The sequence below is a fragment of the Pavona decussata genome, unplaced genomic scaffold, assembly GCF_977016875.1.
Source record: "Pavona decussata unplaced genomic scaffold, jaPavDecu1.1 SCAFFOLD_190, whole genome shotgun sequence".
Taxonomy (NCBI): domain Eukaryota; kingdom Metazoa; phylum Cnidaria; class Anthozoa; order Scleractinia; family Agariciidae; genus Pavona; species Pavona decussata.
Window position 1 is genome coordinate 1,585,235 of NW_028145599.1, and position 14,575 is coordinate 1,599,809.

Genomic DNA, 14,575 nt, shown 5'->3' on the forward strand with positions numbered 1-14,575 from the left:
AACGCGGGCTGTTGAAGTTCTCTGCAGTTTACATTGAACTCTCGTTTAGAACACGACATTCATCATCAAGTAATACGCTTCTAATTTTATTTCAGCAAACCAAAAAGAGAACTTAGCAAAAAGTGGACAGAAAGATCAACTGTAAATCAAAGAGCATGGTGGTAATGGATGAACACGACTTGATTTGGCCACTTGCTCCACTAACCGTTGTAAACATGGCCAGCTCTCTCACTCAGAAGTGTACTGTTATTGACTGCCGCTCGTTTCTTGCATTCAACTCGGCGCACATAAAAGGCGCCCTTAATGTGCACTGCCCACCCATTTTGAAACGAAGGCTCCATCGAGGAACATCAACGCTGGATTGTCTACTCACTTCTCCCGAGTCCAAGAGACGACTCGCAGAGGCAGAAACTTTGATTTTGTACGAGGATAGAACACAAGATTGGAAAGAATTAGAAAAGGATAACACAATGAGGATTATCTACATGCTTCTAAGACGGGAAAGAATAAACAAGAATCTATATTTCATTAAAGGTGAGTTTTGTTCGTTTATTATCACTACTCTTCTTGTACTACGAGGCCGTGATATCCATTGTTAAGATGGCCACGTGTTTACAGCCTGTGAAGATCCCTTTATCGGATGATTGTCGCTTTCTAAAATTGCGCCTTTTTCGGGTCAAAGTCTTGGGGTATCCATTTTCAAAGCCGATCAAAAAGTAAAGGCCAGCAGAGAAATATGTGCCAGTTTGATGGGTTAGTTTTCGCTTGAGTGAATGCGAAGTTGTGATAAACAGATCAAAACAAAGCAACAACGTAGTGAATGAACATTATAGAAATATGTGTGCGTTTTTCATCAAGAATTCATGAATGAATGACTTTCTTTGTCTTGAAAATGGAGGGAACCTTCATTAAGAATAACAAAAGATCACGTGTGTAAACAGTGCCACTCCGATCCAGTCCCTCAAGTAAAACAATATCGCCTCAACAACATCTTAACGTAAGTGCATCGTTAAAATTGCCTATTAGGCTGATTGGTCTCTCATGTGGTTTTGTTTCACCTGAGCTTACTCGAAAACGTCAAAGATGACGTTTCAAGGAATGTATACGGATTTCCTTTAACATGGACTACTTCCGTTCCAGAATTTCTTATATTTTTTTTAAGCGTGATCGTCAATTTTTCAAATGTTTGTTTACTTGCCTCAGTCCCGGATTCACAAACACGCGGAAAGGTCATTTCTCGAACCAGCTCGCCCGTCACTCATACATCCTCTAAATTTCAATGTTTCCTTTTCCAGCCTGCTTTCAGCTCTACCTCGAATGGTTGAGAACTTTTAAACTTATAAAGGATCGGTGGAAGAAAAGATTTTTTCAGTAATGGTAAATTGTAGCGTTATTTTGGAATGATTTGTGTCACCTTATTTGGCCCCTTTGTTATTACATGACGTCATAGTTGTTAGTCACGGTTTGAGCAAACACGTACGCGAACTACTTCATCGCTTTCTGGAAGCTATAAAACGATTATTCTTTAACAACAGTTCTAATATATATTTACTCAGCTGATTATTGATTCCGGATTAATACAGTCAGTGACAAAACGTGCTAAAACACGCTCGCTGGCAGACAAATTTAGATTTGGGTTTTATATTTGCCACTAGACAAGTGAAAATAAACCCTGGCACTCAATATTTTTCTCACCCAATATTTTTAAAGAGTTTGGCTGAATTATATTGTTCACCTTGTTAATTGCAGGAGGTTTTGAAAGATTTGCATCCTCGTATCCATCAATGTGTTACTTTGCCAAACCACAGGCTACGTCACAAACAAGCCCAAGTCCTCTCGGGTTAAAACTTAAAACCAAAGATTCAAGACGGACATACAGCCCGAGATTGGAGACAGAAATCAAAGAGTTAGAGTCACGACCAAGTTCTTCACTGAAGCAAAACGAACCAGTAGAAATATTACCACATTTGTATCTCGGAAGTGAAATTCACGCGTCCCAGAAAGAGTTGCTGGAGCGCCTAGGAATCACTTCAATAGTGAATGTATCAAGGAACATTCCCAACTTCTTCGAGGACACATTTCATTACAAATCCATCCCAGTGGACGATACGTATACTGCAGATATCGGAAAATGGTTTGAAGAAGCGGCCACATTTATAGGTAAGAAAGAGTTTAGAACGCTTTCACATGCACACTCTGGCAGTTTTTGGGAGTTTTCTTGGGTCTCCAAGAATCAGTGAAGAATATGGTGGTCGCTCCGGCATACTTATTGGCGAATAATAGGGACTACTTTTTGTACCTCCGAATGAAAATGAATGTAAATGTTTTGGAGTAACTGTAGCGGGATTATTTACAAGATGTCTGAAAGCAATATCGAGTAAGACTTAGGCAGAAGTTGTTTTCAAAACATTGCGTAGGCGTGCATTTTAAAATGCTCGTTTGGAAAAAAAATGCAACGAGTTCCTTTCTTCAACTGAACCGCAGGCCGGAACAATCGCACGTCTTCCTTTGCCGACTGTTCCATATTTTCGAAGGGAAGTTTTTAGATATTGAAGTCATCCTTTTGTAAGAGTTTAATAGCTTGTCTTATCTTACATACTTTTTTCGTTTTTCATTACAGATTCAGTAAAGAACTCCAAAGGCAGAGTATTGGTCCATTGCCAAGCTGGCATTTCTAGATCAGCCACCATCTGCCTGGCGTATCTTATAAGCAGGTACAGGCTCCGACTAGACGAAGCATATGAATATGTCAAGAAGCGACGTTCTATCATTTCTCCTAACTTCAACTTCATGGGACAATTATTGAACTGGGAAAGCGAGACTCAGATGACCGAACGAACAGTGTCAACCAGTGAGCTGTTGTTAAACACACCCACAAAAAGTTGTAGCGCTTCTCCGTTTGGGTTTTTTAGCTTTTCTTCGTTTCCATGCGGAACTGAGTTAACGGGTGCCAAGCAGAGCTCACCTGGACTTGTAACTTCTCCTATGTAGGTTAAATTATGCCGTTAAGTTAGATAGTTGTTAGAGCTCAAATACAGGATCAAATGACGTTTAGGGTAGTTTTCAGACAAAAAACAAGGTCTTGTTTCGATTCACATTAGTAAAATCGTTGCTGCCGTTTATCATGGTAATCACAATCATAATCTTCCACAAAATATTAAGAAATGCATGCTCCCATCAGCCAATATTTGAAACAATGCCACATTTCAGAATACAAGGCTAAATTCACGAAATAACACCACGTTTTGCTATGTTGTTCACTGACATAATAAAACTGATTCCAAAATGGCTACCATTTTAATATTCTTTTGCTTGTACTCAAACTAGCCCTTATTTCCTCGTTATTAAGCTTAAAAATCAAAAGAATAATAAAAGGGCTAATCTTAATGCAAACAAAAGAATATTAAAATGAAAGCCATTTTGGGATAAGGCTTACAAGGGTCGCGGTCATACGTTGTATTTTTGTACGTATTAAAAAGATACATATTGAAGATAATATATCTCCAGAATATTTAAAGTGATAAAGAACAAAGTTTAACGAAAGGAAAAAAATGAAGATTCTCGCGTTTTGTACAATATGTAAATATAATAATTAAAAAATGGTATAAATATTTATTCAAAAATATATATTGTAAATTAACCGAAAAGAGAAGAGAAATATATAATATAAGAAGACAACAGAATATTGTCATAACTCATGTGAATAGATGCATTGAAATGAAAAACAAGAATAAAAAATGTTTTATCTTTGAAAATTTCTGATCATGATTCTATAAGCTGCGAATAGCTCCAAATTTTTCTATGCGCCCTTGGAAACATTTTCTCTCCATAATTGATATTTGTACAATAGAGAATTGAAAAATTGTCAAATAATTGTGAAATGTTCGGGGCTAGTCTGACGTGGCGTTTCGTGTCGGCCAAGAGACTCTTCAGAATTTATGGGCAAACTCGTTGAGCATCGTGCCCAAAGTCCCGTGCGCAAATTCAAAATGTTAGTAGTCTCGCCCTCTATCGTAGAAGGATACCCAACCGCACGTACACGAGTTGAAATTGATATTTGCTGCACGAAAACTGACTTAAAGCTATTTTCGTAAGCGACCGTCTTTCTCAGTTAAGTGACTAGCTTGAGTTCTTGGTCAAAAAGCACTGTATTTAGAATCCCATCATAAGCAGGCCTCTCCCTGAAAGCAACCAACAAACTATGGCTTCTTAAGATTCCCTTGTACTGATTTAATATTCCTACCTCCGCCCTCATAAAACCTGATGTTTCCATGTAGACCCTATTTCTAATAACCGTTGACAGGAGTCATTAGAGCATCTTCTCGGCTCCCCCCTTTTGAATGCTTGGAAATGTATACAGCCCGTAAATTGCGCCCATCTTGTTTCATTTCCACACGCTCATTGCACGACTTATGCACGAGGGAGGGAGACAAATTATTTCGCGGCCTTGTTCCAAAGAGCTCGTAGAACTAATAAATTACTAGCTGATTAAATGATTCAGTATTTGTTTGCCTTCTATTTTTCATTGGGAACCGTTTAACGTCTATGAAAAAAACCTCTTTGATCTTTCTACCGTCAAATCCTATAGTTTTGGCTGGTAGATTACAAGTAACCGATCTGCTCTTTATAGTGTATTCACAACTGCGCTATATTTTTTGTTTATATCTTTGGACAATTTTTTACGTCTCCCTTCTCCGAGGGTGGCTGTACTCATTTAGATGGCAAGTTTGCCAGTAGTCAGTCAGCGGGTTATGTTGTAACCCAGTGACAGTCAGTCATATACAGCAGGCTTGCTGTCTATTTCTGTACTGCGTCTTTAATAATTAGCTCAAGGCTAATTCTGACCATCGCTGATGGACTTATTATCTGAGCTTGAACGGTACAAAACTCCTTACAACCACAATCCACGAGTGCCGGTTGTAGACTCGCTACAAACTTTTTGTCACGGAATGCGGTTTGGTAGGAATGTATGATCTCTAAATTAAAGCACGAGAAGAACGTCGTTAGGCCAGGAGTTTCTGCTTTTAGACCACTCAGTGCGAGTTGAGAGTCATAACTGAAATGCCGCTCTAGTGAATACAAAGCTTTTTCAGGAAATGTTTTTTGAGCCCTTTTAGCTGAGTTATTACCTGTTCGAAGTTTCACGAAATCCAAAAGTGGCGTAGATACGTTTGCTGTTCAAGGTCAAATAAAACATTTAGAATATTTTCATGATTATTAGAATATTCTGATAAAGATAAAAAATTGACAAAACGGGATGCGGGACTTTTAAGAATTTCAATAGACAACGGACAAAAGAATATATTAGACTGCTATCAAGTAAAAGTGCTTGCTTGGGATAGCCGTCTTTCTTGCTATGTGTATACGTCTTCTTTTTTTTTTTTTTTGTATTTTATTGATTTTTTTTTATTAATTAAGGTTGTTTACAAGAATTGATTCAGACAAAGCGGTTGTATATAGCTAATTACAAAGGTTTTATAATTAAAATACAAACACAGTAGGAAATTAATAGATGAGACAATAAATACCAAAAAATAATAATAATAATAATAATAATAATAATAATAATAAATAAATAAATAAATAAATAAATAAACTCCAAGCTACCAGATGAACTACAATTATTTGAGTAGAAACTTTTTCCACTTAACGTCGTGAAAAGCACGTTTACCATTCAATTTGATATATTAGGGATACTTTTGCAAGATAGGTTCTTAGTGAAGGCGGGTAGCCTTTATTTCGACAAGAGTAAATATGCTGTTTCGCCAGAATCAAGAAATGATTAAGAAGATGAAAGTCTACTTGCCTTTTCCAGATTCCAAAAATTTTGTCAATCTCTGATAACGCTTCCACTTTGATATCTATCATATTGAGCCATTTAATTAAATCCTGCCAAAACTTGTTCGAGTAATCACATTCTATTAAGAGGTGTTCAATGGTTTCACTTTCTCTTTTGCAAAATGTACATAGACACGAAGATACCAGGCCGATGTTATGGAGAAATTCATTCGTCGCTAAATACCTATGTAACACCTTAAACTGGAATTCACGTGATTTGGAGTCTACAGTCACTCTAAAGGGAATACAATATATCTCTTGCCAATCTCTCCTGTAAATCTTTAAAATATGTGCACTGATCACGCACTTTATTTGGTGCATAAATATTGGCAAAAATATATTTAACTCCTTGCACAGTCGCATTTAAAATAATAAATCTCCCAGCTGGATCACATAGGCACGATTCATCTTCAAAATCTAAATCTTTCCTTATGAGTGTCATCACACCACAGCTGTGGTTTGATCCGTGCGCGAAAAACATTTTCCCACTCCACTGAGTTCTCCATATATTCTCAATGTCTTTCGAGCTATATGTTTCTTGAAGGAAAATTATATCCGCTTTTTGTTTTTTTAACCAGACAAACAAAGCTCTCCTTTTTTCAGGCGATCGAATTCCACGAACGTTAAGTGAAAGAAGTTTGAAATTTACATTCTCCTTGCTGCTTGCAAATATATAATCAATGTGTCACAAAAACGAATTATTTTCAAAACGGTAGCTTCATGATAACCGCCTTTACACCAAACACGGAAACAATAGGACACATACATACAAAACCAATACACACTCACACACACACAAAAGAATAATAATGAGGTTCTAAAAGGGTCTTGAGATTTAAACCTAAATAAGACCCTTGAGACTTTGGACTTATAACATGACAGTCAGCCCCAGTCTCTATGTGTATACGTCTTCTTCGCCTTTTTCTTTTAGGCTTTCTTGAAAACAGTCATAACACAACAAAAACAAGGAACGTCCTTCTCAGGCACGTGGAAGACTTTTGCCTCGAAAGACGTGACAGGAATTTCTGAGATATTTCGGCCAACGCCTCCAGCTGGTCAGTCTCTTTTCCTGTGTACTTCTTATCATGCAAGCAACAGAAATGTGGTTTGGAAAAGACGTTATTGCAACATTGTCATCATTCATGAACTAAAAATCTTTTGTTACTCCGTAAAAAAGAAATCGTTGTCTAACTAACGTGTGTAAGGTGTTTGAGTGCAAAGATGAACTGAGAAACAGATATTTTGAAACTGCGCCTGTTTTTGGACATTCTTTCCCCCTTAGCTTCGTTGTCACGTACACCGCTGTGGAAGGTGGATAAAATATGTATTTCGGGAAGTTTACTAGAGGTAACTGCAAGTAGTAAGCTAAATAACACGTTCAGTTGGACGTGCATATCACACATATACTTAGTTAAGTAAAACAAAGTCGAGATGGTACAAAAGAATATCATCAGTGATTAGTTATTAAAATCATGATAACAAAATAAGTAAATAAACAAATGGGGAGTTGAAGATGGGGCTACAATGGAAATGGCACAAGTAATGCCAGTAGAGAGCTTTAGCTTTTCTAATTTAGACCTAAACGTTTCCTTAGACGAAGTGGTTCTTTTAAGAACCACTTCAGTGGTTCTTTTAAAAGCCGTCAGGATGGTTATTCCAGAGCTTTGAAACAATTGAGAACGTAGGAGTTGACAGAGGTCCTCCCAAGCCTGATTAGAATCAAATTGAAAACCGCACATTTTATTCAAAAGTATTAATTTGAATGGAGCTATAAAACAATTGAATTCACAGAGGCGCAAATGGTCGGAACTGCCTTGTCACCGGCGGCAGAGTAAACAGCACCACAGTCGGAAACAACAGCTTAACCATCTTCAGTTTGAATCGTTACATTTTGAGATTTCTCATCCACAGACTGCCATCTTGGGACCAAACTCTAGTAATCTTGCAACAAGAAAAAAAAAATAATAACGCCTTTCGTTCAGCAGACAAGACAAGGAAAGTGTACTCCATTAAAAGAATTTATAATATCATAAAACATCTTCGGAAATCGGTTTGCATTAAAAACTCGATAATAGCTTGATTTGAGTTGTAAAATACCGTCCATAGAATGTTAAAGTAGCTAAACTATTCTAGTCGGTCCTCCTTGGAGTCACTCCACCATTGAAGGAGAAAAACGTGTCGATTTAAATAAATTCAAAGCTAGTGAAGATAGATTTTGTGTTTCAGCTGTATAAAATGGTAACTTGAAGCGCCAACAGACACCACCACAGCGCCGGCGAGAAAACGCTGGTGTGGCCGGCTCAACAACACCCACTCCACTCCTGGGCTGCACAAAGGTACGGATCGTAGACTCATGTTTTCTAGTGTATTTTCAGAGCATTCGTACTACTCCGTACTTTACTAAGAAAGTAGGCTGATTAATTAATAAAGATCCTTCCAATTCTAACTACATAAATGAATATCTAACGCCGGTTGTCAAGACGTATATGGCCTGACACTGCTGATACATTTGGCGGTACGAGGTGTCTGTTCTCTGTCCCTTACTTTACCACACCGCAGGTCGTCTGATCAACTCCCAACTCGCGTATATAACCGCAACTAAATATACACTAATCATGGCGGAAGTGATCATTTAAAAAAAGACTGAACTGACGGACGTTCGTGACGATGTCGCGTAAGGCGTGCGTGCTCAATATACGCCCTCCTGGTCACGCATGATATGATATGCTTTGCAAACGCATCTCCTGACCCCAATGAACGTGACTTAGATAAGTGCTTGTTTAGTAACCGCTAAACACTCGAATCTATCACTGCTGTTTCAGCTGTTACCCGCCCAACGCCCACACGCCGATTTGTTGTGATCAGTTTGCTACCTACCTTTATACAGTTTATGAACACACTCGGATGATTAGTGAAAGAAACTGAATTGAACAAATTGAACTTAGCTCGCCTTAGTTCTATTAAAAGGATGATTTCTATCACTCGGCCAACTGTCCGCGAGCGGACACTGTCACGGGTTGACATGCGCAGTACTGCTCCCTCTCAGCGACTCTCTCAGACTGTTCGGTGTTTATCAGTATCGATCACCAAAAAATTGCTGCAATCGATGGTTTTGGAGGTTAAATGACGTTATATAAACAGCTCAGAGTCTACGCCGCGTTTTTATTCAGTGACGTTGAGTGGCTACACGATCCAACGGTACGACACTGTATCCCCGCAAAGAAAATGCTCGGAGCATTCTCTCGCCCTCCGCAAAAATACGCCTGCACGCACTGCAAGCCAAAACACCAGACGATAAAATGGCTAAGAAATAAATGGCCATGCAGTGACTCATTCGAGGGACTGAAATTTTACATGCTTTGTTTTCTACAGAGGTCTTCCTATGCAAAACAGTCATCTGTTTAATTTGTCCCACAACTTTTCGACGTGCCAATATCAACTTCAGAACTGATGGACAACAGTTATATCATCAATTTTTATCGGTTTACGGAAATTATAACGAAGAAAAGGTAGTTGTCCATCTTCCAAAACTCTTTAACTTTCGGCGGCCCCAAAACTCGTGAAACCAAAATCGTGCCGTATATACAGTGGCATTAGTCTCTGCCACGTAGAGCAGATGCCAAATAATCTGTTTACCTTATCAATCAATCAAGCTGACTGGTCTGTGTGTTTTCAGTTTATATTTCCTCCGAGTGCCCACGCTCCTATTTATACCCAGCATACCGATATTGCCTGTATTGCATAGGGTTATCAGCTGATTTTGCAAATTATAAGACTGCGGATAGATACTATACTATATATGGGCGTGTTGCCATTTTTGATTTATGCTGTGGCTATTCCTCCTTTTTCTATGACTACGTTTGGACTAACGGATTGCAGGGCTGACGCTACGGCAAAGGGCAATTTATTTGGACCAATATTTTAACTAGTACTACGTTCTAGGGTGCGTTCAATATTCCAGAATAGGAATACATTCATTGAAGACAAAAAGTCCCTTTTAAGCTTCTTTTAGAGCTCATGAGTACAAAACGGCTTTTAAATTATAATCTTTTAAATTAAAATGTGTCATAAGTTTGCAAAATGTGTTCCCAAGTTACTTAAAAGGAAAAATCTAAGAACTATTCCGCTTATTCTTATTCCGGAATACGCGGGTCAATCGAACACAACCCTAGTCTTCTGTCAAGTGCCTCGATTACCTCTACAGTCCTATAATCCCTGATAACTTCCCGGGACCGATGACTACTTTTTTTTTAATCAAAATCGTTTTTTATTGATTGGTGCGACTGAAGTTTTAGCACAAAATGGCTTTTCAGGAGAGAAGTTAGGACGTTCCGATAAAATTTCCAGATATAGTTAAATTACATACTTGTCTTTTACTATATGATCACATTCATGACAAGAAATCCTCCAAGTTTTCATTTCCTTTACATCAGAGCAACATAATTATGCTACTCGTAGCGCCTATACAGAACTGTTACAGATTCCTTCTTTTCGAATTAATATCCGTTTTGAACTTTCCATACATTTCCCTGTATTTTTTTTCCCGCGAGCTACTTTTTGGGAAGTTCACGGCTGGTGTATGCTATACAGACAAATGTATGGAAAGTTCAATTGACACGACTGGACGCTTTCTGGCAGAGCTACATCCCTCCAATTTTTTTTCTTAAAATCCTTTTCCTAGTGCCAAAAGTTTGCAATTCATGAAATTTTCAGAAGCGATGTTTTATGAAAATTATTTGACATCGGATTTCCATACAAACACTGTTATGTCACGCCTGTTTGCCTACTCGTCAAAATGGCGTCGAAAACCGTGATAAGGCCTATTGAATCCCATCGTGTACGCAAAATAGCTTTTGGGCCTTGTAAGTTTTCGGCACTTTCATGCATGGGATTTAATCCAATTCAGCGAAGAAGCTACCGTGGTCTACAAATCGTAGAAACATTTAAGTTACCAACGTTTGAGAAAGAAATGTATCGTATAGCCGCATGATTTCAGTTCGGATATCCCTTTGAAATATCTTTGTAATTATTTCGTAATACTAAAAATATTAGGACAATAACCGAAATATTTAGCAGACGTCGGAGACCTTAGTAGAACTTGAGCTCGCTTTTACGGATAAATTTACATCAATGTACACCCTCCTACTCATTAAACGCCCAACCCCTCATTCATCGGTTTAAAATAGAGAAATCCGCCGTGGTCATTACTGGAAAGGACTGTTAATCCAGACAAAAAAAGGATTTTAAATCATTAGGGTGCTTTAGGCCCCATCCACACTAATACGTTTTCGTTTGAAAACGCATACTTTTTGATGCGTTTTCGTCTATCTTCCACACCGTAAAACGCACGAAAACGCCGATGAAAACGGTTTGAAAATTAAGTGGAGACTTTTGAAAACGCATCGTTTCTAGTGTGGACAGGAGAAAACGGAGACTTTTGAAAACGGTGACGTAAAAAACGTCACATGCCATCCATTCCAGTCCAAATCGGAGCATCAATCCAAGATGGTGAATGGTCTTGTGATCTTTAAAAAAACATGCGCAATTCCAGGTACCAGTCGTTTTCATATTTTTCAAGAGTTTTAGTGTGGATATGTGAAAAGAATATATACGTGTGGATGAAAATATTTTGCTTCGTTTTCGCCGATATGAAAACGGACACTTTTGAAAACGTATTTGTGGATGGGTCCTTAAGCCGGAGACACAACTGGCGATTTTATACGTCGATCGCAGCGTATTTGATCGCCAGGGAAAATCTCAAGCAATTTTCACCACTGATTGATTCGGACACACCTGGCGATTTTTTTCGCCGATCGCGGCGTTTTGAGGGGCCGGAGTGTTTTGAAAACTCATGTGATATACTCGCCTAACCTGATTGGTTGACTTTTTAGCTGGCGATTCGCAGCGATGAGTGTAGAAAATCTCGGAAACGGGCACACTTGGCGAATGCCGCCGAATGTAATCGCCGATATCTGACATGCCAGACATCGGCGATTTTCGCCATACGCCGATCGCGGCGATCGGCGAAAATCGCCAAGTGTGTCGCCGGCTTTAGCAACGGCAGCGAAAACGTCACAATTACAATGAATTCGCGTTTTTTCAAATGTCGTCGCGATTCTTCCAACTCGCTCTGTCAATTGTAGGTGAAATCTCCTGGAGCTGAATTCTTGGAGACCGCACCTAAGTTTAGAGAGAGAAAGAAAAATTCCTCGTCATGTGCATTTACGTCCTCCATACGTCAAATACAACGCCCCGTCAACAAATTTCACGTCCTAGTCGTGCAGTGACGGCAAAGAAATGTACCAAAAGGTGTAATGCACGTGCAGCGTTGTGTTTTGGTCATTTTAAAAAGCCTATTGTTTTGTTGACCGACGTTCTCAGTGCCGTCGCTGTCGTTGTTACTAAAGTCAGTCCCTAATTTCTGGGTGGCTCACCACGTTCTTGTCGTCCTTTTTTATTTAACTGGTAGCCTCGATGGACTCATGCAGCGTTTAATAATCATGTTTAGTTTACTCTAGATGCGGTTATATAATAAATATTTTCACTTACTCGGAACGAAGGTTAGCCGCTAAACTATACTTTGCAAACTCCTGCTCCTATGACAAAGGCTGTAAAAAAAAGTTGACGAATCTCTCTTTTCAAACGACAAACTGCCATATGTACTAACTTCTAGGATCTTTCTTCTTTTGATACTAATACCCTTGCTGCTTAAATCCTAGTTTTGAGGAAAGCGGTTTCACAAATAATCTTGTTTTTCAAAGAGTCTCACGTGAGATGCAACTTTGAAAACACAAAAAGTTCTCGAAAACGTTGACTGGAACATAAAATTTATTTTTTGTTATTGTTTATTTCTCACCAGCATTTGCCAGCATACCCAGCTGACCTTTCATGTCTTGTGCGTAAAAGTGAAGAGAGAGAGAGTGAACAGAACACGCGAACAAGCAAAAGTAAAAAACAGGCTCGGCAAAGTTCGCTCTCCCGGCTTTATTCTGCTTGTTCTCATGCTTAGCTTACTTTTTCGACAATCACTGACTCTTTCTGAACTATTTACGAAGAGGCACATTATCAGGCCCACAGTTCAGTAGACCAAAATTTTAAACAAAGTACTTCAAAGAAAGGCAGAAGTGGATAAAATGTAGATAATAATATGCGTAAAAATATAACTTTTTAATTCGAAAAGGCAACAAACGCGATTCAAGTACACCTTTAAGGGCTCATTACAGAACACGTCAATGAAATGAGAAATGAGAAATGAGAAGCTCAGAATTTAATACTTCCACTGATCGGTCAAAGAAGATGGCTACCCGGCCCGTGCAGTCGTTTTACCCTCCACCCCACAGGAGGGTTATATACCGTGACTCACTAAACTTGAAACCGACTGCGTGGTAGCTACACGGTGGCTAGTGTTGGCTGAAAATCTGTATGGGTCAGTTATTGAAACCACATTCTAAGCCGTTTTCAATTTTGCCACCAATCGCATCTAAACATCGTCTGCTGCTGACGGTAGCAAGAAGGCTTTGCATCCCAGACTAGCAAACTATTTATCTACTTAACATAAAACCGACTTATAAACAGATTTGGAGGCCAACTAAGTTAGACTTTGTTTAAATAACTGTCCCTATGTGTTTCAAATCCATCGAAAAGTTCAAGGTCTTTGAAATCTGCTTGAACTTGAGAACAGTTGCCTCAGTTGCCTCAATCATCGCTGGCTGCGACCGCACTGCTATTGTGGCCAACAAACATGCAAATACAAATATTAAATGCCGGGAACCACAAGACTTTCCCCGAGAGATGCTGCTGCTGAATCAGCCACGTCAACTTATCGCTGACTTATAGGCTTGAACGGTGAAGTCTCAAGATAATAATGACAAGTATCAGTCAGTTTGATGGGGATACCTACCTCACCCAAGTGCTTCAAAAAGGGACTTTTGCTCTTGGGCCATCGTTGCTTGATCAGAAATAAAACACAAACAGCGGTGATGAACGTTATAAATTTACGCATTTTACTGATATAAACTTGACGTTTCGTACGGATCTCAGAAAAAACTAAAAATTCGAAAATTAGAAAGTTAGAAAAGTATTAGGCCTTGATTCCTATAAAATATTTCGTTTCCCGTTGCCTGACTAACCCAGTTTTAAATAAATAAATAAATAAATAAATAAATAAATAAATAAATAAATAAATAAATAAATAAATAAATAAATAAATAAATAAAATAAAATAAAATAACTAACTAACTAACTAACTAACTAACTAACTAACTGACTGACTGACTGACTAACTAACTAACTAACTAACTAACTAACTAAATAAATAAATAAATAAATAAATAAATAAATAAATAAATAAATAAATAAATAAATAAATAAATGTTTAGTTACTTATCGTCGAACCTCCCTTTAGCGACCACCCAAAAATGCCAAGATATAGTGGTCGCTTGCGGGAGATGGGTCGAACCAGATGGGGTCTCTTCCGAGAACAGGTCTGACAATATTGATTGCATACATTTTCCTGGTTCCAATACAAGCAGTGCTAAAGGTTCCTCGTAAACTCTGGGGAGTAGCGTATTACATACAGAACTATAGGGCTTTGACTGGGAAAAATTTGGTGTTTTGGATAGGTGGGTCGCTTATTACGCGAGAGGTCCGCGAGAGGTGAAAAGTCGTTACTTTGGGGACTGGCACTAGAACTGGGACTCAATCTTCCTCGTTCGAGTAACGCCTGGTGGATGAACTT

The 14,575-nt window shown here is 38.6% G+C and overlaps 1 protein-coding gene across 1 annotated transcript; it reads left to right on the forward strand.

Annotated features, from left to right (window-relative positions):
• On the forward strand, window positions 1-3,755 carry LOC146462283 (dual specificity protein phosphatase 1-like). The gene is made up of 3 exons (XM_085085842.1): window positions 1-534; window positions 1,750-2,160; window positions 2,621-3,755. The coding sequence occupies exons 1-3, from the start codon at window positions 156-158 to the stop codon at window positions 2,989-2,991; spliced, it is 1,161 nt and encodes a 386-aa protein (XP_084941968.1). The 5' UTR covers window positions 1-155; the 3' UTR covers window positions 2,992-3,755.
• Window positions 3,756-14,575: the final 10,820 nt, after the last annotated feature.